The 27,623-nt window shown below is 44.2% G+C and overlaps 1 protein-coding gene across 2 annotated transcripts in view; it reads right to left on the reverse strand.

Annotated features, from left to right (window-relative positions):
• inpp5a (inositol polyphosphate-5-phosphatase A) overlaps positions 1-27,623 on the reverse strand; it is a 572,966-nt gene that overhangs the window by 370,681 nt on the left and 174,662 nt on the right. For both annotated transcript variants that reach the window (XM_033033641.1, XM_033033642.1), the window contains exon 2: positions 26,303-26,344. In XM_033033641.1, the coding sequence (XP_032889532.1) occupies positions 26,303-26,344 (42 nt within the window). The remainder of the gene's footprint in view (positions 1-26,302; positions 26,345-27,623) is intronic.

Below are 27,623 nucleotides of genomic sequence, written 5' to 3' on the forward strand. Positions count from 1 at the left end.
AATTTGGGCACTAATGGAGCAAAAAATTCTAAAGCATATCACTGAAATGCTTTCAAAATCAAAATAGATTGATGTTAAACCGAGCAAAGTACTATTCAGGCAAAAGGCCAAAAGCTTGAAGATACATTTAAGGACCATCTTAAAGAAGGAATTCAAAGAGGCAGAAGATTAAGAGGGAGGGAATTACAGAATATAGCTTGTTAACAGAAGACAAGCAGCACTCAGTAGAACAATTACATTTGAAGAGGCTTAGGAGGGCCTGAATTGGTGGATCCTCAGGTTCAATGGGCTGGAAGCTGTTACAAAGGGCAGGAGGGATAACATTATGGAGGCATTTACAATTTTCAGCATTTACAGCATTTACAATTTTCTCAGCACTTAGAAATGTTGTTGGTAATATTTTTGTGTTGCTATCAGTCAATTGAGCAAAAAACTTTGAGAATTAAGCTACTTGTAAGAGTCAAAAATCCCTCACATCATGGACTTTTGTCAAGTGTCATATAAAAACTCAATGTATTCATCAAACAGTTAAACAAATCATTGTAAATGCAGCTATAAAAAGAACAATGCTGGTGTCCAACAACTAAATATATTAATTTAAATAAATATCACTGACTGTTCCAACAAGCAGTATTTCATGTTCACCAGCCGTATGTTTTCCAGGCCTCTGTGTAAGTGTTTTTATTAATTGCATCTCAGTCTTAATCCGCTGTTCTTTGCGGCTGAGCTATATTTCAGAAGTCTTGACCATATTTGTGGGCATGAGGATTTGTCAGAACATATAATAAAACATGCAAATTCTCAACTTTCCATTACGTCAGGCGAAAAGCCATAGAGTTGGCTGCCTGCCTGCTCGAGATAATACAGCTGCTTTCATGTAGTCACACTGAACCACAGCCCTTCCCAACACCAGTCTGCCTGCCTGCCTGCCGCTGTACAACCTACAATAACCCAGATCAAAAACTTCATAGTCTACGTAAGGAATACCAAATAGCCAAGATTAAACTCTGCATGAATCCATCTATTTTCAATATTTGAGGGTTTTTTCCCCATTCTGTGCAAGCATGGATTTAATAATATATAATAATAATATATTTTATTGTCATTGCACAGAGGTACAACGAGATTTGGAATGCAACTTCCATCTGATGTAATAACTTAATTAGCTAAAAATTTAAACACCCAGAGAAACAAGATTAAAAAAACATTTAAAACAGTATAAAGTGCAAATAAGTCTGTTGGATCGATGTGCGACGTGACCATCCGAGGGAGACAGTTCATGGGGGAGGGGGGGGGGGGGGGGGGTGCCCACAGCAGGGCCGGTTTAGAACAGCTATAGCTCTGCTTATGAAGCTGTTCCTAAAGGGCCTGTCCCACTGAAAGAGGTAATTCAAGAGCTCTCCCGAGTTAAAAAAATATCAAACTCGTAGTAAGCACGTAGAATGTACGTAGCGGGTACGTCGGAGCTCGGGACGTCTCTTAGCGGCTCGTAATGCTAACGGCAGGTACTCAGGAAACGCGATCAGCTCGTGAAGACTGATGAAGATTTTTCAACATGTTGAAAAATGTCCTCGAGAGCCCCGAGTACCTACGAGCGGCTATTACCGTAATTCTCCGAGTTCGAATCAGGGGAAACTCGGATGAACTCTTGAATTAGCTCGTACAGTGGGACAGCCCCTTAAGTCTGGAGGTGCGGGCGTAGAAGGCCTTGTAACGTCTGTCGGATGGTAGAAGTTCGAGCAGACTATAGCAAGGGTGTGAGGAGTCTTTATGAATGCTGATGGCCTTCCTGAGGCACCGTTTTTTGTAGATGCCCTCCAAGGTAACTGTGTCCCAATTATCTTCTGCGCTCTGTGGACGACCCGCTGAAGAGCTCTCCACTCCGCCTCCGTGCAGCTGAGATACCACACAGAGATGCCATATGTTAGGATACTCTTTGTGGTGCAGCGGTAGAAGGTTGTCAGCAGCTGTTGGGGCAGACCAGTCTTTTTCAATGTTCTCAGGAAGAACAGTCATTGGTGTGCCTTCTTGACCAGCGCAGCGGTGTTGGTGGACCATGTGAGGTTTTCTGAAATGTGTGTGCCCAGAAACTTAAAGCTGGACACTCTCTCCACACTGTTCCCGTTGGAGCGTATTCCCCACTATGTGACCTTCTGAAGTTGATGATCAGCTCCTTGGTCTTAGAGGTGTTTAAGGACAGGTTGTTATCTGAGCACCAGTCCGCCAGGTTCCGCACCTCTGCTCTGTAGTGTGTTTCATCACCGTTGGTGATTAGTCCGATCACCGTTGTGTCGTCTGCAAACTTGACAATGGTGTTGGTGGCGAATGCAGGAACACAGCCGTGAGTGAAGAGGGAATAGAGCATGGGGTTTAGTACACAGCCCTGAGGTGTGCCGGTACTCAGGGTGATTGTGGAGGACAGGTGCGTTGACCCTTTGCAGAGCGCACTGTACATCCTGAGTGCTCAATGTTTAAACCTGTCCCTCCGCCATGGCTGGGGTTATTCCACTCCTGGTGGTGTTGCCAGTTTCGAAGTGGGCAAAGAAGGTGATTAGCTCGTTGGCCAGTGTGATATCACTGTGGGGGCAGGCAGGGCTGCTCTTGTAGTCAGTGATGTCCCTGACACCCTGCCACATGCTTCTGGTGTCTGCAATATAGAAGTGGTCTTCCACCCTTTGCCTGTGGATGTCTTTGGCCCTTTTTATACCTTTGTTCAGGTTTGGCCTGGCAGCACTGTAGGCAGAAGTGTCCCTGGATTTTAAAGCATTGTTGCGTGCCCTTCACAGATTCTGTACCTTCTTGTACATCCAGGGTTTCCGGTTTGGGAACATCTTTATTTGCTTGTCCACTGTGACAAACTCCACACAGCAGTTGATGTAGGAGAGCACAGTGGATGTGTACTCCTCCAAGTCTACCTCTGTACCACAGGTAGCCTGTTGTGCAAACAGGTCCCAGTCGGTGCGATCAAAGCAGTCTTGGAGTTGTAGGGTGGCGTCCTCGGGCCATATTTTGACCGTCTTTATTGCAGGTTTGGTCTTGCGGATGAGGGGTCTGTATGCAGGCAGTAGAAACAGTGAGAGGTGATCAGATTGTCCCAGGGATGGGCAGGGGAGAGCTCTGTAAGCGTCCTTGACGTTGGTGTACACTTTATCCAGCGTGTTTGAGCCCCTGGTAGGGCACTGCACATGCTGGTGGAATTTGCAGAGAAAATCATTTGCGGAGAAAATCATTTTCCATTAGTGGAAGGTAGCAAAAAATGCTCTTTTTTTTAGTCTGCCTGCTTTCTAAAACTCTCAGAAATACACAGCATGAACCGTGAAAGCTCGATGGAAGATGATCTAGATTTCTCCTCTGTGGACACCAAACCTCAGTTGCGCCATGAAAACTAATTGCCTGTAACTAGCCTGAAGAGAAATTAAAATTGTAATTAAGGTTCCTGTACATCGGCGAGACCAAGCGTAGACTCAGCGACCATTTCGCTGAACACATATGCTCGGTCTGCCAAGACCAAGAGGATCTCCTGATAGATAACCATTTTAACACCTCTTCCTTTTCCCGTACGGACATTTCCTTCCTGGGACTCCTCCATTGCCAGAGTAAAGGTACTTGCAAACTGATGGGACAACACCTCATATTCCATTTGGGTAGCTTACAACCCAAGGTATGAACGATAAATTCTCTGGTTTTGGATAACTACAAAACCCTTCACTCTCCCTGCTACCCCACTCCCTCTCCCTCCTTCTCCCCCAACAACCCCACACCCCTCCCTGTGCCTCACCTGGACTCGCGCCTATTCCTAACTTCCCACAACTTTCACCTATATTCCTTTTTCTAGCTTCAAAATTCACAACTCTTCAATCTTTTTGCCTCGCACCTTCAGTCTGTTCATCTCTGGCCCTGGTCTACTAGCTGCCTATCAAAACACTCCATCACCTGTATCATCCTAGTACTTGATATACTTTGACCTGTCTGTTCTCTCCTTCACCTTTCTTCCCCCCACAATTAGTTTAAAGAGGGTCTCAACACGAAACGTCAGTTCTCCAGAGATGTTGCCTGACCCACTGAGTTACTCCAGCACTTGCGTCTAAGAATGTTACATTTGGCCTGAGATCATTTTCATATCTAAGCTACATAGGTCACCTTTCTTCAGAAATACCCTAGAGTCTCTGCAACTTAAATTAAATCTATTCTTTAATCTTGAAAACCTAATTAATTTCTTCCATCTCATCACACCCCATGTTGAATTGGTCTCCAAGGTGTGTGACCTAGTTGCATTAAGGGCATCTCTTTTTATGCAACCACAGAACAATTTAAAACCAGAGAAATATGAAAGAGAATATGGTCTCTCAATTCACGGATTGTCTTTAGCACATCCATTTTATACAATAGTGAGCCTAGTTCAAAACGCTTTTGTTCCTCCTTTCCTCAAGATACCAGGCTGCAATGTGTGAGTAGTTGATGCTTCTCTTTTCCTGTAAATGCTCAGCGATGTCCAGAACTACCTTGTGTGTTAAATGTGTGATAAAGTTAACATTAACACCACGTCTGAAAATGCCCCCCAAAAAAACAATGACATTTGGAGATCATTTATATATCATTTATATTAGAAGGGCACAACATCCAAGGACGTACACGCCACTGGAGATAAATGGGACTACTGTGGATAGGGTGAGTTGCTTTAACTACCAGGGAGTCCACATCACAGAGGATCTGACATGGACAACACACGTTGCCGCACTGGTGAGTAAAGCAAGGCAGCGCCTTTACCACCTCCGGCAGCTGAGGGAATTCAGAGTCTCTCTGAGGATCCTTCAGTGCTTCTACTCTAGGGCTGCAGAAAGCATCTTGTCCGGCAACATCTCAATCTGGTTTGGGAACAGCTCTGCCCAGGACAGGAAGGTTCTGCAGAGAGTAGTGCGATCGGCCGAACGCACAATGGGAACAGGAGGTGCAGATCCAGAGCCAGCAACATTATGGGGGACCCCTACCACCTCAACAACGGACTGTTCCAGCTGCTACGGTCAGGCAAATGCCTCCCATGTCATGCTGTGAAAACAGAGAGGATGAGACAGAGTTTCTTCCCACAGGCCATCAGGAATGTAAACTCTTATCTCACCAGGGACTAATTTACTGTACTAATTTACTGTTGTGTTGTGTCTTTAAAAAAAAAATCTACATGTAAATACTGATTCTGTTCTATTCTGTTCTGTTGTTTTTGCACAGTCCGCAGGCATTGCCACTTTCATTTCATTGCACTTCTTGTATGTGTATGTGACAAATAAAGTTGACTTGACTTGAAAAGCTCACAGTGCAATGACATTGTGCTGATCACCTAGACAGAGATAGAGGGGTTTTTTTTCACACTACTTCAACCATGATGCAGAGCTTGTGGAACTGGTTAGTTTAGTTCAGAGAACTTCTTCATGCGTATGGCGTGCACAGCCTAAAGTTGTAGGACAACTTGTTCTATTTGATCTTATTTGATTAGTTCAGAGATACAGCATGGAAACAGGTCCTTTGGGGCACCAAGTTAATGCCGACAATTGATCACCATTCATACTGGTTGTCTGCCTGCCTGCACCTGGACCGACAACTCTGTGATTTAGTGAGTGCTCATTACGCGTGGTACAGATTCACAAGAATCCTCTCCAGCCTCATCTACTGCATTCAAGTTCAAGTGAGTTTATTGTCATGTGTCCCTGATAGGACAATGAAATTCTTGCTTTGCTTCAGCACACAGAACATAGTAGGCATTTACTACAAAAAAACAGATCAGTGTGTCCATATACCATAATATAAACATTTACACACATGAATAAATAAACTGATAAAATGCAAATAACAGATAATTAGCTATTAATAATCAGAGTTTTGTCCGAGCCAGGTTTAATAGCATGTTGGCTCTGGGGAAGTAGCTATTCCTGAACCTGGTTGTTGCAGTCTTCAGGCTCCTGTACCTTCTACCTGAAGGTAGCAGGGAGATGAGTGTGTGGCCAGGATGGTGTGGGTCTTTGATGATACTGCCAGCCTTTTTGAGGCAGCGTCTGCGATAAATCCCCTCGATGGAAGGGAGGTCAGAGCCGATGATGGATTGGGCAGTGTTTACTACTTTTTGTAGTCTTTTCCTCTCCAGGGCGCTCAAGTTGCCGAACCAAGCCATAATGCAACCGGTCAGCATGCTCTCTACTGTGCACAGTAGAAGTTAGAGAGAGTCTTCCTTGACAAACCGACTCTCCGTAATCTTCTCAGGAAGTAGAGGTGCTGATGAGCTTTCTTGATAATTGCATTAGTGTTCTCGGACCAGGAAAGATCTTCAGAGATGTGCACGCCCAGGAATTTGAAGCTCTTGACCCTTTCAACCATCGACCCATTGATATAAACGGGGCTGTGGGTCCCCATCCTACTACTTCCAAAGTCCACAATCAGTTCCTTGGTTTTGCTGGTGTTGAGGGCCAGGTTATTGCACTGGCACCATATGGACAGTTGCTCGATCTCTCTTCTATACTCTGACTCATCCCCATCAGTGAATCATCCCACAACAGTGGTGTCGTCAGCGAACTTGATGATGGAGTCGCACTGTGATCGGCTACGCAGCCATGAGTATAGAGTGAGTACAGCAGGGGGCTGAGCAAGCAGCCTTGAGGTGCTCCCGTGCTGATTGTTATCGAGGCTGACACATTTCCACCAATACGAACAGACTGTGGTCTGTGAATGAGGAAATCGAGGATCCAATTGCAGAGGAATGCGCAGAGACCCAGTTCTGCGAGTTTGGTAACCAGCTTGGAGGGGATGATTGTGTTAAATGCCGAGCTGTAATCGATGAATAACAGCCTGACATGAGTTTTTGTTGTCCAAGTGGTCCAGAGTGGAGTGGAGGGCCAGTGAGATTGCATCCACCGTTGATCTGTTGTGGCGGTAAGCGAACTGCAGTGGATCCAGGTTTTTGTCGAGGTAGGAGTTGATTTGCTCCATGATCAACCTCTCAAAGCACTTCATCACCACCGGCGTTAGTGCCACTGGTCGATAGTCATTGAGGCACGTCACCTTACTCTTCTTGGGCACTGGTATAATTGATGCCCTTTTAAAGCAGGTGGGGACCTCAGACCTCAGAAGTGAGAGGTTGAAAATGTCTAGTTGGAGGTGCAGGAGTTTGCAATGAGTTATTAACTCCAGCTAGTTGGTCCGCACAGGTTTTTAGAACACGACCGGGTATACCATCAGGTCCAGGCGCTTTTCGAGGGTTCCCCCCTCTGAAGGATTTCCTGACGTCGGCCTCTGTGACTGAGACTGAAATACCATCACAGCGAATGGGGGCTCGGGAAGGCACATCAGTATTCTCCCTATCAAAGCGTGCGTAAAACGCATTGAGCTCGTCAGGGAGTGATGTTTCGCTGACATTCGGGCTGCCTCCTGGTTTTGTACGCTTCATCTTTTGTTTTGATACTATCCCTGATTTCCCTTGTTATCCACGGATGCACTACCTTCCCTAATTTATTTTTTTGCCAAACTAGGATGAACAATTGTTGTAGTTCATCCATGTAGTCTTTAAATGCCTTCCATTGCATATCCACCGTCAACCCATTAAGAATCAATCGCCAGTCTATCTTGGCCAATTCATGTCTCATACCCTCAAAGTTACCTTTCTTTAAGTTCAGGACCCTTGTTTCTGAATTAACGATGTCACTCTCCATCCTAATGAAGAACTCAACCATATTATGGTCACTCTTGCCCAAGGGGCCACGCACAACAAGACTGCTAACTAACCCTTCCTCATTACTCAATACCCAGTCTAGAATAGCCTGCTCTCTCGTTGGTTCCTCTACATGTTGGTTTAGAAAACTATCCCGCATACATTCCAAGAAATCCTCTTCCTCAGCACCCTTGCCAATTTGATTCACCCAATCTATATGTAGATTGAAGTCACCCATTATAACTGTTTTACCTTTGTTGCACGCATTTCTAATTTCCTGTTTGATGCCATCCCCAACTCCACTACTACTGTTAGGTGGCCTGTACACAACTCCCACTAGCGTTTTCTGCCCCTTAGTGTTTCGCAGCTCTACCCATATCGATTCCACATCCTCAAAGCTAATGTCCTTCCTTTCTATTGCGTTAATCTGCTCTCTAACCAGCAACGCTACCCCACCTCCTTTCCCTTTCTGTCTATCCCTCCTAAATATTGAATATCCCTGGATGTTCCCTGCCAGTCAGACGCATTGGTGCAGGCGACCGTTGGGGAGCAGGAGCTCCTCCAACGCGGTAAGTTTTAAACTCAAGGCAAGCTTGTTTCGTACCTGTTTTATTCCCTGCAGGAACCTCTTGTTCCAGAGGCTTTCTGCCGGAGGATTCGCAAGGCCTGACGAGGGAACCAGCTATGGGCTGTGGGGAAACCCCGGTTCTTGCCTCCAAGAGCGGGTAGCTGGAGAATGTTGTGTTTGCGAAGTCGGTCGCTGACGGGGGTCAGTGGCTTCCAGGCACTCCGGGTGTCGGGAGGGTTCCCTCCGATAGGCACATAGATGCTGGCGTTCCCAGGGAGGAGACCTTCAGTAAGCCGGGTGCCGGGAGGGGGTTTTCCCTCCGACAACAAAGACTTATGCGAGGGTGTTCCGAGGAAGGGGACTTCCAGTAGGCCGGGAGGGCTTCCCCCCCCCCCCCGAGATGAATATGAATACTGGGGTTTCCAAGGGAGGGGACCTCCAGTAGACCAGGAGTCGGGAGGGGTTTTCCCTCCGACAATATGGAGGGCTTTTCCCTCCGATATGAATGTTAATCCTCGGGTTCCCGTGGGGGGGGGACATCCAGTAGACCGGGAGTCGGGATATAAATATATATGCCGGGTGTCGGGAGGTTTTTCCCCGATATACATATAGAGGCTGTGGTTCCCGGGTAGGGGAATCCAGTAATTATGCAGCTTGCAGACCGCAGGGGTCCCCAGGTAAGGGGTTAAACGGACCGGAACGGTCAGCCCTGGTGCCGGTAGGAGTTTTCCCTCTGGTAATATATAAGGGTGCTGGGATTCCTGGGGGAGGGGAAATCCACCAGCTATGCGGAGCTCGGACTGCAGAGGTCCCCAAGATATGGGGTAAATCGACCCAAGTGGTCAGTCCTGGTGCCGGGAGGGTTCCTTCTGGGGGAAAAAATTAATAATGTGGAATTGCCAGGATGGAGCTTATTGAGAGGAGGCTGAAGATAGGTACACCCTAACATTAGGAGATATGGCAGTGTTGGGCAGATGGGAGAGCCTTGCCAGCAGCGCCTTGTAACAGGGCTGCATAATGGGGATGCCGAATCTATGGCAGTGCCGGCCTATTGCTCTAGGCCGTGTCAGCAGCGCCTTGTATAGGGCTGCTTAAATGTATGGCAGCAGCACCTGTAGAAGGGCTGCATGATGTCTCCCTCATGGAGGAGGTGAGCTTACCGGGGCATTTTCTGACCCTGAAGGGTGGGCTTGTTGGAGAGGCCATGCCAGCAGTGCCTTGTAGTAGGGCTGCTTAATGTCTCCCTTATGGAAGAAGAGAACATGCCGGGTCAGTGTAATCTGATGCCGAGGCTGAGGGTATAGCGTGGAGCATACCACAAGGGATGAAGGGCACATGTCGGAGGTACCATTCCTGGCATCAAAGTTGCCATCCCAACACAATGCAGTGAACACCACTATCAGGGGCGTTAGAGCCACCTGCCGAATCTTCTTTTCAGGTAAGACCTATCCCACAGGCAAAACCTGAAGGACGAAGCATAAACTGTTGGACCAATTAGGCCAACGACGAGTAAGGATTCATAGTTTAGGGGAAAACGCACCCCACGGCTTCATCGGCAGGAAGCGGTTCACTGAAGCTGGTAGCAGCATTAAGCTGACCAGAGTTACTCTACAACTAAGTGACCACGAACAAGTTGGTAAGATTTACAATTGGTTGGGCAATACACAAATAACTGAGACATTGTCATCTACTCAGAGGCATTTTAAACAGGTAAATTGACAATACTAGTATTCCAAGAAGGTTAGAATTTGGCCAGAAGAGTGTTGAGCCAGGTCCAGTATTTTAGCCAGGTTGCCTTCGAGACAGGCTCGGAGATATGGGGAATTGTCTTTCAAGGCAAGGTCAGAATTATGGCAAGAGTTGTCTTGGGACATGTGAGAATTATCGCAACCGGGCCAGAGTTGCCGTCAGGGCAGACTCGAAATGATGGCAGGTGTGGCCTGTTCATTATGAAAGAAGGGTGATCAAACTGATTTCATAGGGTTTTCCATGTACAATGATCATTAGAGATATTTGAAGGCATTGTTATGATGAGGCAATTTAAACAGTATGATAACAATAAATCATTCAAAGGACTACTCAGAGTTCAAAAACACTTGTGATGTAATGTCTGGATTATATTTTGATGCTGTATTTGGCTAAAATCCACTCAGTCTCAAGCTAATTGAGGAATTGTTCTCTCCTATCCAGTAAATTAGGTTGTTATCAAATGAATAGTTGCCATGTGACTCCGCATGGGCAACAGATTGGAATTAATAGAAACCTGGAACAGCCTTGTGGTTATAAAGGAGTTCCTATTCATTAGACTAACTGGCAATGTAATAGATGTGATGCAGCTGTGCAAGTGGCAGAACTGACAGCATGCTTAATGACAAACAATAAGGGCCATGAAGGTCATTGATAATACAACTTGTTATTGCCAGCTGAAGCTAATAAAGCCACTATGATGGACAAACAGTATTCAGCATTGCTCCAGTAGTTGATCAATAAATATGTCATTATATTGCAAAAAAAGATGCTATGGCTTAAGGTGGGAACATGCGAATGTCATCTCTAGTTGGAGGTGCAGGTGATTTGCAATGAGTTATTAACTCTTCAGTATTGGTATCAACTATCTATAGACCCTAAGTGCATTTATGGGTTAAAGAGTGATTGAGTGAATATGCATAGGTGCATGTTCAACTTCATGTTGATACACTAAGATGTGGCATATGATAACCACGAGGGTGCAATCAGGGAAAAGATCCTGTAAAAGGTACATAATCTAATTAGCCACTGGAGTATAATTAAGTACAGATCAATGACAACACAGAATGGGTGTTGGACCACTCAGTATTTATGAAATTCTGATTTAATGCAACACCGAATATAGATATATTGTTTTCATGCTAATTAAAGGTTGCAAAAATGTGTGGCATAACAGTGGCGAAAGATACATTCTCGCTACAAGCATGAGGAATGGTCTTTTATGTCTTCCTCCAATTTGCTTTATGAGTCGGGTCTTGAAATAGTCATCAAGAGTCGCTTTAGGTTCCAGCTGTGGAATTGGCCTATGCAGTTTGATCCCTGATTTGTCGGGAATAATAATAATGCAACATTATATGGTTATTTTAAACATAACTTGCTGGTTCAGCCTGTGGCTTGAGAGATCAGCATGATAAAATTAATATATGTTCTACAGATTCTCAATAGACTGCTTACGGCTTGGGTTGTCACGCCTATTTTTGTATGTATTCACAGTGCTGGAATGGTACCAAAAAAAAACAAACAGTACTTTGCTGTTTCAGATGGGAAGCGTTTGTTTAATGCTCATGTCACATTTTAAAATGGTACAGATCCTGAGCTATTGCAGTTCATTTAAATGGTCTTTGACAATATTGAGTTATAGGATCATTAACTGTGCCAAGGTGCTTTCCATCAGACTTACTGCAGCTAACAAGGTCCAAGTTGTTGGGTTCACCTCGGATATCGAGTTAGTAAAGGATATCTGTTACACAAGGTTCCCAGGACAAGTACAATGCAGTATGGGAGATTGACATTGTGTTAACACTATTTCACTAGGGGGTTCTTAGCTACATTCTTAGCTTTGATCGGACCTCATTAGGTAGTTATCCTCCTGGCGCTGGTTAGCGCAACAGGTTACATTATTGTGACAGGAGAGTATGGTATATCTGCGAATATATGCATAAGATTTTATGCTATAATTAATTTAAGCAGAGCAGTAGGGGTGTCAGGTCTCAAGATAGTTCAAGACATACACAGGGACCTTTCGTTATGTGGGGACACACATTTACAACAATACGTCAAGGTCACCAAGAGCATTTGAGACTCTAAACTAACTACGATTGTTAGTTACAAAAGACGTTATAAGAACCTATCTGCTCAGATCTTGTCAGGTGTTAAAACTGAGTTGAGTTATGCAGGAGTAGATACTGATCCGGATCCCACTCCCCCAGGGCTGCTATAACAGCAGCAGCAAGGGTTAATTACGTTCTGCTGGACCACATCCTAACGGCTGTAGCGTGGTCAAATGAACAAAATTTTCAAACATGTTATAATAACCCATTGTCAGACCAGGGGTATTTCTCAATTTATTTTATGTTCTGTTATAGGTTCCATCCGGATGAGAGATGTGATAATTGTTATTGCTTATTTAACAGCATCAGCATGTTTAAATCTATGTCATGACTGTATGCATTATGAATGTTTTCCCTCATTTGTCAATGAGGCAGTTGTGGTTGTGTAGACTTGTTTTCTCACGGCATGAAAACACAGAGCTTTGAAATCTTCACGTAGTCACTCACGTGACTCCGAAGTAAAATAGTAAGATTAAACGAGGACTTACCAGTTTGAAGTTTGATCTTTATATTATGAGGAGTTACGATGAGGGATTACGTGCCCTCTGCTGCCAGTCCTCATAAAGGTCATCTGGTAGTTCTAGTCTTCTTTCATGTTACTATCATACTTCAGTCACTATTATTATCTGTGATTTCACACCGCTGCTTTGAAGATTGACGCACGTGCGGCTGAACGACCTTCTTCACGTAATCCCTCATCGTAACTCCTCATAAAATAAAGATCAAACTTCAAACTGGTAAGTTCTCGTTTAATCTTACTATTTTGATGAAATGCAGGATTCCTCATATGAATTCAAATTACAGGTAGATGCACACAAAAAGCTGGAGTAACTCAGCGGGTCAGGCAGCACTCTTGAGAAAAGGAATAGGTTTTGGGTGGAGTCTGAAGGGGGGTCTCGACCCGAAATGTCACCTATTTCTTTTCTCCAGAGATGCTGCCTGAACGGCTGAGACTCTGGCTTTTTGTGTCTAACCAGTTTAAACCAGTATCTGCAGTTCCTTCCTACCCATTACAGGTAGATTTGCTTTAAAGTGAAAGTTGCATTCTTACGAAACGTCATATCATAGAAAGGAGACACAAGGAACTGCTGGTGCTGATTTACAAAAAAACACAAAGTGTTGGAGAAACTCAGCAGGTCAGGCAGTTTCACAGGAAGACATGGTCAGGACCCTTCTTCAGACTGCTTGTAGCCGGAGGGAGAAAGCTGTAAAGGAGTGAGGTCGGGGACAAAGTGATAGGTGGATACAGGGGGGGGGGGGGGGGGGGAAGGGTTGTTTGGCAGAACAGTGGATGAAGGCTAGAGATGGTAAAGAGACAAAGGGGTGTCAGTTAAGGAGAGAAGAGTATTGTAATATAAAGTCAGAGGGAGGGATATAGATGGAAGGAAAACGATAAAAGGGGTCCGGATACAGGGGGGGGGGGGGGGGGGGGAGAGAGAATAGTGGGGGGGGGGGGGGGGGGAGAGAATAGTGGGGGGGGGGGGGGGGGAGAGAATAGTGGGGGGGGGGGGGGGGGGAGAGAATAGTGAGGGGGGAGTTTTACCTAAGATTGAAGTATTGGAGGTTCACACGATTGGGATGTAAACTATCCACGGGAAATATAAGGTGCTGTTCCTCTAGCTTGCATGTGGCCGAACTCTGGCAATGGTGAAGGCCCAGGATATATAGGTCAGATATGGGAATAGGAAGAGGGTTAAAATGGTTAGCAACCGCCAGATGCATCAGGCCTAGATGGGCTGAGTGCTAGTGTTCAGCGAAATGGTCGCCTAGTCCAGTGCTTCTTAAACTGGTGAATGGTTCACCCAAGGGCGAATGAAATTATTTTGGGATGAATTCAACTAGAGGGGGTGAATGAAGTGCGAATTACTTAATTTATTCAGATATTTATATATTTTTTTCTATACTTACAAAAGGCATTGCCATTACAGTGGTTAGTAAGCTCTTATTGGTTTTGATCGCAGTGGAGCTGGAAATTTGATGTTTTTTCTCTCTACCCATGGTTTCTCTACATATTTTTAGGATGTTCAAAACGTTGAATAAAATAAACACTTTTAAGAAATGATTTAATTGATGTTTTTTGCTCATGTGACAAAATAAATTATATATGAAATTACCAAAAAATTACCAAAAAAACATAAGAAAATTTAGTCGAGGGTGAATGATATTTTGTGATAAGGATTCAAGGGTGAATGACATTGAAATAGGTTAAGATGCACTGGCCTAGTCTACACTTGGTCTTGGTGATGTAAAGGCGACATTGCGCGCCCTGGATACAGTCGATGAGGCTATAGATGTGTGTGAATCTCTCTCTCACCTGGGAGAGCTGCTGGATATCCTGGAACAATGTGAGGGGGGGGGGAGGGGAGGGTTTGTAGGGTCAGGTGTCACATCTCCTGCAGCCACAGGCGGAAAGTACCTGGTGATCAAGAAGGAACTGCAGATGCTGGAAGATCGAAGGTACACAAAAATACTGGAGAAACTCAGCGGGTGCAGCAGCATCTATGGTCTGAAGAAGGGTTTCGGCCCGAAACGTCACGTATTTCCTTCGCTCCATAGATGCTGCTGCACCCGCTGAGTTTCTCCAGCATTTTTAAGTACCTGGTGATGGTGGTTTGAATGGCATGAGTGAACCAAGGGTTTGCAGTGAGATTGGTCTCTGTGGAAAGCAGAAAGGGGTGGGGAAGGGAAAATATGACTAGTGGTGGGATCACATTGAAGGTGGTGGAAACATTGGAGAATTATGTATTGGATGCGGAAGTTGAAGGGTAAGAATGTCAACAATGTCAAGAATCCACCTCCAGCAGCACCACCCAATGGATGGCTCTGGTCAAACAATCTTCTTCCTTGTCTTCTTGCGAATGAAACATAAATAAACCAAAGGAATAGTTAGATCTCAAGCCGGGTGTTTAGCAGCTAGGTTGTTGACTCTGCGTCAATGTTTGCCAGGCCCTGACACAGCTCCATTTGGTGGGTGGTAAGAGCAACAAACCAAACTCAAAAACACGTCGATTTCGCAAATCCATGATCATGATCAAAATAGCAGCAGTTCCTGTGGACATTTCAACGTTGAGAATGATCTTTATGACAAACAGTCACCTGGAACTCCTAGTGATGGACAACTGAAGTAACTTCCACCATGTATTTGCTGACTCTGTAAATATTTCTGAGCAGGAATGTCAAGCACAGAGCACAATCATACTTTATTACCAAGTATGTTTTGCAAAATACGAGGAATTTCATTGGCCAAGTCAGTCATACAAATAAAAAGCAACGGAACACACAAAACACTATTTTAACATAAACATCCACTACAGTGACTCCTCCACATTCCACACTGTGATGGAAGGTGAAAAATTTTTTTTTAAATCTCTTCTCTTTACTCTCCCGCCATCGGGGGGCCTCGAGCCCTCCGTTGATGGGACGATCTTGACTCCCGTAGCCAGCGGCTTTTTGGCCCTCCACATCGGGCGATCAGCTACTGCATCAGGGGGATGTCGGCTCTCCCATGCCGGGCGATCGGACCCTGGGTCAGGGCTGGTCGAGCCTCTGTGTCGTTGGAGCTTCCCGACTCGGCCTCTTCCGAGACTGCGAGCTCTCGATGGTAAAGTCCGCAGTCTGCAGTTGGAGCAATTCCAGGCAAGGGATCAGCTCCAATGTTAAGTCCACGCCCCGCAGAGGGGCTCAAGTCAGTCCGAGGAGGCCACCAGCTCCATCGATGGTAGGCTGCAGAGTGACCGGAGATGGAATCCGAAAATTAATCGGCATCTCCGGCAAGGAGGTAAGAAACCGAAAAAAAGTTTCCCCCAACCCTCTCCCCCTCCCCCCCACATAAAACAAACTGGAGAACATTTACACAGACTTTTAACACACACTAAAAATAAAAACAAGACGAAAAAAACAGACAGACTGTTGACGGGGCTGCCAATCGTGTGGCGCCCCGCTGGTCTTCTAGACATGGTTCTGTGGAAAATGATTCAGACTGAAAGATTTCAAGAGATGAAACCGGTTCAAGACACATACTTCTTGGTTCACAAATGGGATGTAGGAAATATTATAACAGGCCAGGGAGGCACACGCCGAGTTATCAATTCAGATGCTCTTGGCTTTAGTAATTGAATGGCTAGAATTACTGTGTGTTGCAACTAGGGAAGCAGAAGAAATAATATTATGCCAAAGCTTGTCATCACCATTTGTATAACTCCAATCTGAAATGTTCACACCTTGGATTTCACCAATGCTGGAACAATAGCTGCCAATTTTTTGTGTAGGAAGGAACTGCTGATGCTGGTTTAAACCGAAGATGTAGACACAAAGGAGTAACTCAGCGGGACACGCAACATCTCTGGAGAAAAGGAATAGGTGACGTTTCGGGTTGAGATCCTTCTTCAGACGGCCAATTCTATAGTATCTTCAATGGGCAAAAACGCCCCACGATGATGTACATGAGGAGTATAAAACAAAGGTTGATGCCTGCCCAGCAAGACACATTTTAATGGCCAGAATGGAAGAGGTTTAGGAAGCGATTTTCAAAGCAGAATACAGAGCACTGAATGGTTAGTCAGGTTTGATCAATTGGTCTGAACAACGAAAGACATGCAGATATCTTAGTGTTTTATGCTGGAGAATAGAACAGAGACACTTGAGGGGATCATGCATAAAGGCAAGAATTATAAAAACTGAGGTGCTTCCAGTCATTGGTAAGCAAGCACAGGGACTTACAGCTGAACATGATTTGGAACATGTGTAGGAAGAAACTGCAGATGCTGGTTTAAACCGAAGATAGACACTAAATGCTATCTTCATTTAGGGACAGGCAACATCTCTGGAGAGAAGGAATGGGTGACGTATGGGGTCGAGACCCTTCTTCAGACTGGGCTGACCCAAAACATCACCCATTCCTTCTATCCAGAGATTCTGCCTGTCCCACTGAGTTACTCCAGCATTTTGTGTCTATCTAGGATTTAGAACATGTCTGACAGATCTTATACTGTGTAAATATAGCTCACATAAATATAAAAGGGGTCGTGCTGGAAATCTGAAATAATAAACAAGAAATATTAGCTCAGAGGAGACTGTCAATGTTTCTGGCCAACACTAGCAAGCTTAGTTTAGTTTATTTATTGTCACGTGTACCAAGGTGCAGTGAAAAGCTTTAGTTGTGTGCTAACCAGTCAGCAGAAAGACAATACATGATTACAATCTAGGCATTCACAGTGTACAGTAACTTGATAAGGGAATAACCTTTTGTGCAAGATACAGCTGGATCAAAGATAGTCCGATTGTAGTTCAGCACTGCTCACTGGTTGCAGTAGGATGGTTCAGTTGCCTGATTACAGCTGGGAAAAACTGTCCCTGAATCTGGAGGTGTGCGTTTTCACACTTTTGCCCGATTGGAGAGGGGAGAAGAAGGAGTGGCCAGGGTGTGATTCATCCTTGATTAAGCTGCTGGCCTTGCCGAGGCAAATGGAATAGATGGAAGGGAGGTTGGTCTGTGCAATGGTCTGGGCTGTGTCAACAATTCGCTGCAATTTCTTGCGCTCTTGGATGGAGCTGTTCCCAAACCAAGCTGTGATGCATCCTGATCAATGCTTTCTATGGCGCATCTGTAAAAGTTGGTGGGGGTCGTTCAGGAAATGCGGAAATTCCGAAGTCTTCTCACATGAGCACACTTTGCCAACACTGACCGGGCATCATATTCACGGCATGTTGAGCGAGTATCATCCCTTACTAAAATGACACTGTGCATTCATAAGTGATAGGAGCAGAATTAGGCCATTTGGCCCATCAAGTCTACTTCACCATTTAATCCCAGCTGATCTATCTCTCCCTCCAAACACCATTCTCCTGCCTTCTCCCCATAACCCCTGACACCCTTTCAAATTAACCGGTGCAATAGACGGTTGTAGGCCGGGCCAGATTCTATTATCATTTGTGCTATGAAAGTAGGGATAGTAACTTCTACACAAAAGGAAAGTGATTGAACCAGAAATAAAGCATCATATTGTGTTTAGAAAAGGTAATGGAGACTGGTGATCGCCCAATTAATCTGAAGTTCTAGCTGGCCTGCATTTCAATGCTAAATGTCCTAAATATGAATGTCATAGCAGATGTTGGTTGCAACGATAGCAAAATTGATTGCGATTAGAATCCATGTACGATGTTGTCACATGTACCAATTAAGGTGCAGTGAAACTCGAATTATCATTCTGACAGACGAAACAAAGCAACAAGACACACAACTCCATAAAAGTTAAAATAAACATCCACCACAGTGGATTCCCCACATTCCTCACTGTGATGGACGGCAATAAAGTCTAATCTTCCTCTTTATTCCCCCGCGTCGGGGTGATCGAAACTCCCGTCTCAGGGCGGTCAAAGCTCCTGCAGCCCGGAGCTCCCAAAGTCGGTCTCTAAACAGGGGCTCCGAGGTCGATCCCGGACAGGGATCGTGAGCTCGGCGATGTTAAGTCCGGCAGGCTCCCACGGTTGGAACTCCTGACGTCGGTCTCTAGAGGCCGCCAGCACATCGATGTTAGGCCGCAATGCGAATGGAGATATGATACGGAAAAAAAGCGCATCTCCGTCGAGGTAAGAGATTTTTAAAAAATTCTCCCAACTCCCCCCCCACCCCCACATAAAACAAGCTAAAGAACACTAAAACATACATTTAACACATACTATAAAAACAACAAAGAAGGAAGGGATGAGACAGATTGTTGGTGAGGCAGCCATTGCTGGCGCCACCCGGTCTAGAGGAGGCCAGAATACATTAACCGTGAGCATACTGGATGATGGAGCAGGCTTGAGGGCCTGGTGGTGGTCTCCTCCTGCTTCCATTTTCTTGTGCTCTTGTGATCAGTGGTGTTCCATTCATGAAGTAGGGTTTTGTTTAAAACTGAAGGAAGTCAGCGGGTCAGGGAGCATCGATGGAGGGAATGGACAAAATACATTTCAGATCAGGATCCTTCTTAAAATCAGAGAAACTCCAGTCTGAAGAAAGGAACCGGCCCAAAACATTGTCTGGCCATTCCCTCCGATGCTCCCCGATCCACTGAGTTCTTGTGGTACTTTGTTTTTTGTTCAAGATTCCAGCATCTACAGTTTCATGTGTTTCCGGGATTAGGTTGATGCTAGCTTTCAGATTTTCACCATAAAATTGCCCATTAGCCTTCTGCTCAAGTCTGTCTAATGATGGTCCATAAATAAGAACAAGTGCTGTTGGCCCCACTGTTATCTTTGACTTCAAGTTATCACCATAACTCCCTATGACATCTCAGTGTAGTGCCAAAACTAGTTCAGGATTTGAGCAGTGATGGCATCAGCTATTCCCATAAACAGCAATAAAAGTAACGACAAGCAAACCAACCTCCCTTCTTATGCAGTTACCTACAAGAGAAATGTTGGAAGAACTCCAAAGTCTGCTTTAAAATACTGTCATGCGATTGCTCGCGTCTACCTAAACAGGGACATGGGATTCAATTTTAGATCTGATGTATTTGAAACACAGCCAACAAAGCAGAACTGCACTATTGGTCAGCTGAGATTAATTGCTCAAGGAGTAAAAAAACCTCAATGATAGTCTATTTAGATATGAGAGCTGAGGGAATATTGAATTTATATGTGTGCATATTTGTCCATGTCCATTCACGTCTCCGCTAATTGAAAGTTGTTCTATGATGGGCGGCTGTTTGGAAGTTTGTATGTGCGAATCCTACTTATTTTCAGGGACCAGGCACTTCCAGGCACTATTCACATTACAACACCTCATATTTTTTCCCCAGTTTCAGACATGTACCTAAGCGCCTCAAGATTTGCACGATCCCCATTTGTTCATTGACGACTTTGAGTGCGATCTTTCTTCGTCAAACAATCAGGAAAATATAAGGAGCAGACAGTGCTGAAATGAAATTCATGTTAAAGAGACACACAAAATTCTTCAGCAACTCAAGCGGGACAGGCAGCATCTCTTTTGAGAATAAATGGGTGATGTTTCGGCTTGAGACCCTCGACTCTCTCACTCTGAGGCCCAACACAAATTGGAGGAACAGCACCTCATATTTTGCTTTGGTACCTTACAACCCAGCATTGTGAATATTGATTTATCTAACTTCAATTATCCCTTGCTCTCTCTCTCTCTCTCTCTCTCTTTCCTCCCCCACCCTAGTTCTCCAACTAGTTTCCTTGTCCTGATTAATTTTACTGTTTGTATGCCTCCTTGTCACCTTCCCTTCAGCTAACTGAGCCATTTCCATAACATCGTCTGCTTTGATCTGTCGTTTTCACATTTTACCCTTCGATATCTCAACACTCCCCCTCTCCCGACTCTCAGTCTGAAGAAGGGTCTCGACCCGAAGCATCACCCATTCCTTCTCTCCAGAGATGCTGCCTGTCCCGCTGAGTTACTCCAGCATTTTGTGTTTATCTTTGGTATAAACCAGCATCTGCAGTTCCGTCCTGTACACTCTATTCCTATTAAAGAGTCTCCTTGTCACCTTGATTTATAGATCAAAGCACTCGTTAGACTGCTGAACTCTCATTCCACTAAACTTTTCTTCCCAATCATTTTCCTTTCTAGTCCCAACTTGTTTTGGGGCCATTTAATGTTCCGCATTTCCGCATGTCTTCTGCCTCAATGATCACTTCACGCCTTGCTGTGGGCCACTCAAAGCATGAAACTGCTTCATGGCAGTGGATTGTACGAAGAAGGTCATGGGGCAGTAAAACACAATGATGACTGTGTGCCCCCACTCCCCTCCCCATTCTTGTTTTCCCCCACCTCCAAGTCTGTCGATAATTCAGCTTGTCTGTTTGCTTAAGGGATTGGGTAGACACAAAATGCTGGAGTAACTTAGCGGGTGAGGCAGCATCTATGGAGAGAAGGAATGGGCGATGTTTCGGGTTGAGACCCTTCTTAAGACTGATTGGATTGGGTCTTTGATGACCGTTCCAGTATACAGTTGGGTAGAGACTTATTGAATTTCTGTTCCTCTGGTGGAATATCCCTTCAGGGTGTAAACTTCCCAACTATTGTTTCAAATCTTCATTTAGCCTATTTCATGACTTTTGTGTTGGAAGTGGATGGATCTCAGTACTAAATGCCATAATTTTTCAGTGCACTAGAACTGAAGTCAACTAATCTCCTGGTACATAATTCTGCCTCTCAACCTCAAATGAGAACTAGTGCCCAGTAATCAGCCGCCCTTCAATACTCAAGGCAATTTGGAAATACAAAATGCAGAAGTTGTAAATATTATTTGTGGAATTCAGTGCTGAATATGGTGAACCTATAGTCCAACGGGCGGCGCTGACCAACATCGCGGAGTCCTGCGACCCTATGTCGGGGGTCACCAGCGTGAATCTCCGCCTAGCTCGGCCTGTGGACTTCGGGAGCCGCGGACTCCGGTGGAAGGTGGCCGATTTAGAGGTCCGGCCGCTGAGGATGTTCTCCCGTTTGACGTCGGGGTTCCATCATTCCCAGCGAGAGGGCCTGAACATCAGGCCACCCGTAGCAGTGACTACGGGGTGCTCGGGTGGCCCTGACCACGGGTGAACATCTGGGAAGATCAGCGAGGAGGTTGACTGGACTTTGGTTCCTTCCCTCACAGTGGGGAACTTTGGTGCCGCTGTGGGGATGTTTGTGTCATGGATTTCTGTGTTTTGTGCTTTTTTTGTCTGGATGACTGTAAGGAAAATAGCATTTCGTTGTCTCTAGACAATGACAATAAATTGAATCCAATCCAATCCAATCCAATGCCCACGCCGAACAACATGCTCCATCTACATTAGTCCCACTTACCTGTGTTTGGTCCATATAAACTTCTAACTCTGTCCTATCCACGTACCTGTCCAAATGTTTTTTAAACATTGTGATAGTACCTGCCTCAACCATCTCCTCTGGCACCATGTTCCATAAACCTACCACCCTTTGTGTAAAAAAGTTTCTCCTTAAGTTCCCATTAAAACTTTCCCCCCCTCAGTTTAAATTATGTCCTCCCGTTCTTGATTCCTCAACACTGGGTAAAAGACTGCATTTACCCTCTCTAATCCTCTCATGATTTTATACACCTTTATGAGATCACCCCTCATCCTCATTCGCTCCAAGGAATAAAATCCCAGCCTGTTCAACCTCTCAGGGCCGGTGCTAGGAATTGCGGGGCCCAATTAGAAAACTGATGGCGGGGCCCCTACTCTAGAAAAGTAAAAATTTATGTATGTTTATATTTCGTGTAGTTTCGGGAATTTTAAGGCAAGCTGGTTGGTGATTGGATGCAACCCCCTTAGAGACAGCGTTTGATTGGCCGCCAAATAAATTTGTCAAATCTGTAACAAAAATCGCTGGTCGGTGCGAACTCAGTGGACTATCTGGTTGTATCTCCAAACTAATCTGGTTGTATCAACCAGACTATCTGGTGGTATCAACCAGACTATCTGGTTGTATCTCCAAACTAATCTGGTTGTATCTCCAAACTAATCTGGTTGTATCTCCAAACTAATCTGGTTGTATCAACCAGACTATCTGGTGGTATCTCCAAACTAAACAGTATAACATGCAGGTACATTCATTTAAAATTAAATTCAGTGCTTATTTCACATGATTTCTCACTGTGTAAAGCTCAATATCTGACCAATTTCTGTTTAACACGTTTGGTCTGCCGTGAGCATTTTTCGTTGCATCTCCCCTTTTCCTAATTGGCCACAATTCAGATAATAGTCTACTTTCCTGTTTTTGCCACCAAAGTGGATAACCTCACATTTATCCACATTATACTGCATCTCCCATGCATTTGCCCACTCACCCAGCCTATCCAAGTCACCTTGCAGCCTCCTAGTTTAGAGGGGTTTAAACGGTTTAGAGATGTTTAGAGGGCTTCAGATGGGTTCAGGTGTGTTTACAATTGTTTAGAGGGGAATAGAGGGAAATAGGGGGGCTAGAGGAGTTTTAGAGGTGTTCAGAGGGTCCCAGAGGGGTTTAGAGACGTTATAAGCCCCCCGTGAGAAATTGTATTTCTCTGAAATTGAAGATAGACATAAAGCTGGAGTAACTCTGCAGGACAGGCAGCGCAGCGACTTTAGAGAGAAGACCCTTCTTCAGACTAAACTGAACTCTCGTCGGTGAGATTAATTGTGATTGTCTGAAGAAAGGTCTCGACCAGAAACGCAACCCTCTCCCCAGAGCCCTTGCGCGTCCCGTTGAGCCACCTTCAACTTCAGAGCCAAACAAAAAACACAGAGTGCTGGAGGAACTCAGCGGGCCAGGCGACTGCCTCACCCGCTGGGTTTCTCCAGCATTTTTGTCTACCGCAAAACGTCAATGATTCCGGGAATGCCGAGGCGACAGTGTGAGAGAGCTAGAGAGAGACGAGATGGGGAGAGGGAGAGAGGGAGGGAGAGAGCAAAACACAAAGAGACACAACGTGGGTCGGTAGGTGAATGACTAACCTGCACACCAGGAAGAAGCCCCTTCTCGCGCTCCGGGGCCCTCACTCATGATGGTGAGTTTAAAGAAATTCTCAACGTGTCATCGATCTACATTACATCTACATGTAATTGTGTTTTAAACAAGTATTAATGACGCCGCGTGAATTTTATTCAAAGGAACACGACGTTATTAATACTTGTTCAAAACACAATAACATTTACTGAGGAAGGCGGATGGATGCATTGATGACATGATTGTATAACAACGAGTTAAGTACTTGCTGATAAGAAGTGCTAACAGTACTAGTTAACACATCGTTTGTGTCTGATGGCCGTGCAGCGGTTGTTATACACAAAGCTCCTATAGTGGAGCTCTGCTAGAAAATCTTTGGTTATACATGTTCGTTTAAAAAAAAAATCCGGATGGCGAATTAAAAAAAACTTTAGTTAACAAAGAGAATTCGTATTTCCATACGAAGTACGGAACATTAGTGCGGGGCCCCCCTAGGCGCGGGGCCCAATTGGGAGCAATCGGTCAAATCGGCTTAAAACCGGCCCTGCAACCTCTCCCTATAGCTCAGGCCCTCGAGTCCAGATAACATCTTTTCTGCACACGATCCAGCTTAACCCCAGAGAACTGCAAATTGCACTCAAAGAAAGACAAAGGGAAAGATGTAGAAATAAGGAACTTGAAATGCTGGTTGACAAGAAAAGACACAAAATACTGTAGTCACTCTGGGAAACATGAATAGGTGACGTTTTGGGTTGGGGCCCTTCTTCAGACTCGCATTATTTCAGCACATTGTGCCAAAGGCCTGATCTAAATGATTCTGTTATCTTCTTTCACTTGTAAACCTAAACATACATTTGCACCAAACTTTTATTTAAAATTGGGGGCGGCAGGGTGGTGTAGCGTTAGAGCTACTGCCTTACAGCGCCAGAAATCAAGGTTCGATCCTGCCTACAGGTGCGGTCTGTACGGGGCTTGTACGTTCTCCCCGTGACCTGCGTGGATTTTCTCCAAGATCTTTGATTTCCTCCCACACTCCAAAGACGTACAGGTTTGTAGGTTAATTGGCTTGTTATGAATGTAAAATTGTCCCTAGGGTGTGTAGGGTAGTATTAATGTGCGGGGATCGCTGGTCAGTGCGGACTCGATGGGCCGAAGGGCCGGTTTCCGAGCTGTATCTTTACACTAAAACTAAACTAAAGGGAAATGTCTTGAAATTTCTGTGTCATTGAAGCAGATGAAAACCAAATATGGCAGTTACTACATCAGCTGTGTGGTGTAGTAAAAAAGTATTTTTATGCTGCTGGGTATGTCATTCAATGTCGGAGTCAAGATTCATCATACAGAATTATGAAGGTACTAACTTTAAAGCCAAATATGGATTGGGCAGACTATGTTCACGATTTAAACTTCAACTGCGATTGATATTACTGCCAAGAAAACTGAGCATAATTGCCGAAAAAAATTGATATCCATGCAACTTTTCAGGTGTTTTCTGATGATGCCCCGACTCTTATGACACTACTCTGCACGGCATTATTCCACTTCATCAGTAACTTTGTCATGTTTACTATATCTTTTTTTTTGGTGAGGGAAGTGTGACTTGAAATCTCCTCCGTCTACACAAAAAGGGCATACAACTTGTCAGGTTAGTCTGCTGTAAAGATCATGTCGCCAGCAATTGTCAAATAGGTTGCGTCTGTTTGAAATTCTGCAGCCTCTGATAACAACCACATGTCTTCCATACACGGCAATATGTTAAACGCAAACAACGTAATGTTAATTCACATTACATTAGAGTTCGTGACTGAAATACATCACAGTCAGTGTTAGAAGTGGGTGATCAGCCACTAAGCTACAATCCACTTCTGGCACTTAATCATAAAAATGGAAAATATGACGACAGAACAAAAAGAGTAAAAACGATGTCCAAATGGATCAAGCAGTGAATGAATACATAAAGTTTGCAAATATTAATTGGCTGCTCATTTTAAGGAGGGATTGCAAATTAACTTATTAGTTTCATGTACGTTGTACAAGGTCTACTTTTGGACATTCCCCATGGAAACAATGCATAGGAGTTACCAATTTATTATTGACCAACACCAGAGCTTATCAAAGCACATCTTTCACACATTATCAACTACAAGGCTGCATGAAAATCTATATTTACAAACTACATGTCACACATGATCAGTCAACAAATAGTGACACTGGTTAAGACATTCTGAAATAAGCATTTAGCAAACAATCCCTATAAATGCTTCAGACCAATGGAAGGGTCATTTTAAGCATGTCAGCCCTCGCTGGCAAATTCTTTTAAGTACACCAATAGTGCATTAATTAGCTGGGACGCTAAGCAGGTTTTGTTAAGTCTGTGCAGAAAGAATGGAAGAAGTTTAATTGTAAAGGGGTCAATTTCAGAGCAGCATTTCCAGCCAGGATGTCCAGACTCTATTTCTGAAGCCTATTCCATTTAAACAATGCAACAGTCAGTTTAGAACATCAACTCTTAACAGCAGAAATTGTCAAAACAAAATATAATTCCCAGTGAACGGGACAATATGTTGAGTAACATATGGACTCTTAATTAAAAGACATTTTCAGTTCTGTGCAAAACATTACACACAAATATTTTGCAAAAAGTAACTTGACTCATCACCAATAATCAATATAACATTTCTCAGTTGCAATTAAAATTAACTGTTTTTTGTTTTCACATGGGAGGAAATCTCCAATTCTCTCACAAACATTCCTACCTGGTAAAATTCCCGAAGCCAATTCTTCTGTAGGTTTTCCGGCTGTAAAACACACAAGATTAAAGAAAAATAAACAAACTGTCCGGAAAGTATACTTAGCTCTGTGGGATTACATAATGGAGATATCCTTTCAAAGCTTTTATTTATTTTTGTTGCAATAAGCAAACTTGACAGGCTGATTACTGGACAGAAATGGAACTATACATCTTATTAAGGATGTACTGAAAGCTGTTTAGAACAAAAGAAAAATCATTTTTAATTGTTCCCTGGATGGAATGGAAAATGCCTCGTTTTTCCACTTGCATCTACACAGTTGAATTCCGCAGAACTGATCAGACTTGGACTGGATGAGCTATGCAGCAGTTTCTACTTCAACGGAGTGACACCCAAGATTATGGGTATAAAGGCGTGCACTCAGCTGAATTAACGTGATTGTTGAAGATGATATTAACTCTCATTCAAGGTATATAAAAATTGCACCCTGCAGCTGAACAAATTACAGTGTTTAATATACGATTGCTCATCACAGTCCCAATATAGCTCGTTGATGGGTGGCACGTTTGATTGGTTTTGGATTGATTGCTGCAATTGCTAATTAATCTATCCAAAACCTAACACATTTCCAAAAATGTCAGTGTTATTTTTAAAACTGACTGTTTTCAGCTGGGCAAATCCAGAATTTTAATCTTGCCTTGAAAATTTTGTGCAATTTCACTAAATCTCCCAGCTAACACTTTTTAATTGTCATATGTATCAACAACAGAACAGCAAAATTCTTACTTACAGTCGCTTAACAGGCCCGTAAATGTAATAACTATGATGCTAATGCAAGAACATAACAAAGGTGGTAGAGCAACTAAAGACATAAAAGTTCAGTTGAAGTTAGCCTTGTGTACTGGTCAAGAGCCCGATGGTTGCTAATTTAACTGGTATCAGCTGTCATAAAACCTAGAAAGAGCTTGGATTGTGAAGTGCAGCATGTGCACCTGCTCTGTGGGAATCCATTTCAAATGTAATTAGGTCATTCTAAACAGGGATTGTCAGCATACAGTTGAGGAACTCTCTTCTACCTAGATCAAGACTCATCGCCGACTTGAAGATAGACACAAAAAGCCGGTGTAACTCAGCGGGTCAGACAGCATGTCTGGAGAAAAGGAATATGTGACGTTTCAGGTCGAGACCCTTCTTCAGTGTGAAGACCTGAAACATCACCTAATCCTGTTTCGGGTTGAGACTCTTTTTCAGACCCTCCCCTTTATAAATATTCATGGTCTTCATTAACTTCACCACCAATTTGCATCCTGCACTCAAATTCGACACC

The sequence above is a fragment of the Amblyraja radiata genome, chromosome 15 (genome assembly GCF_010909765.2).
Source record: "Amblyraja radiata isolate CabotCenter1 chromosome 15, sAmbRad1.1.pri, whole genome shotgun sequence".
Classification (NCBI taxonomy): Eukaryota; Metazoa; Chordata; class Chondrichthyes; order Rajiformes; family Rajidae; genus Amblyraja; species Amblyraja radiata.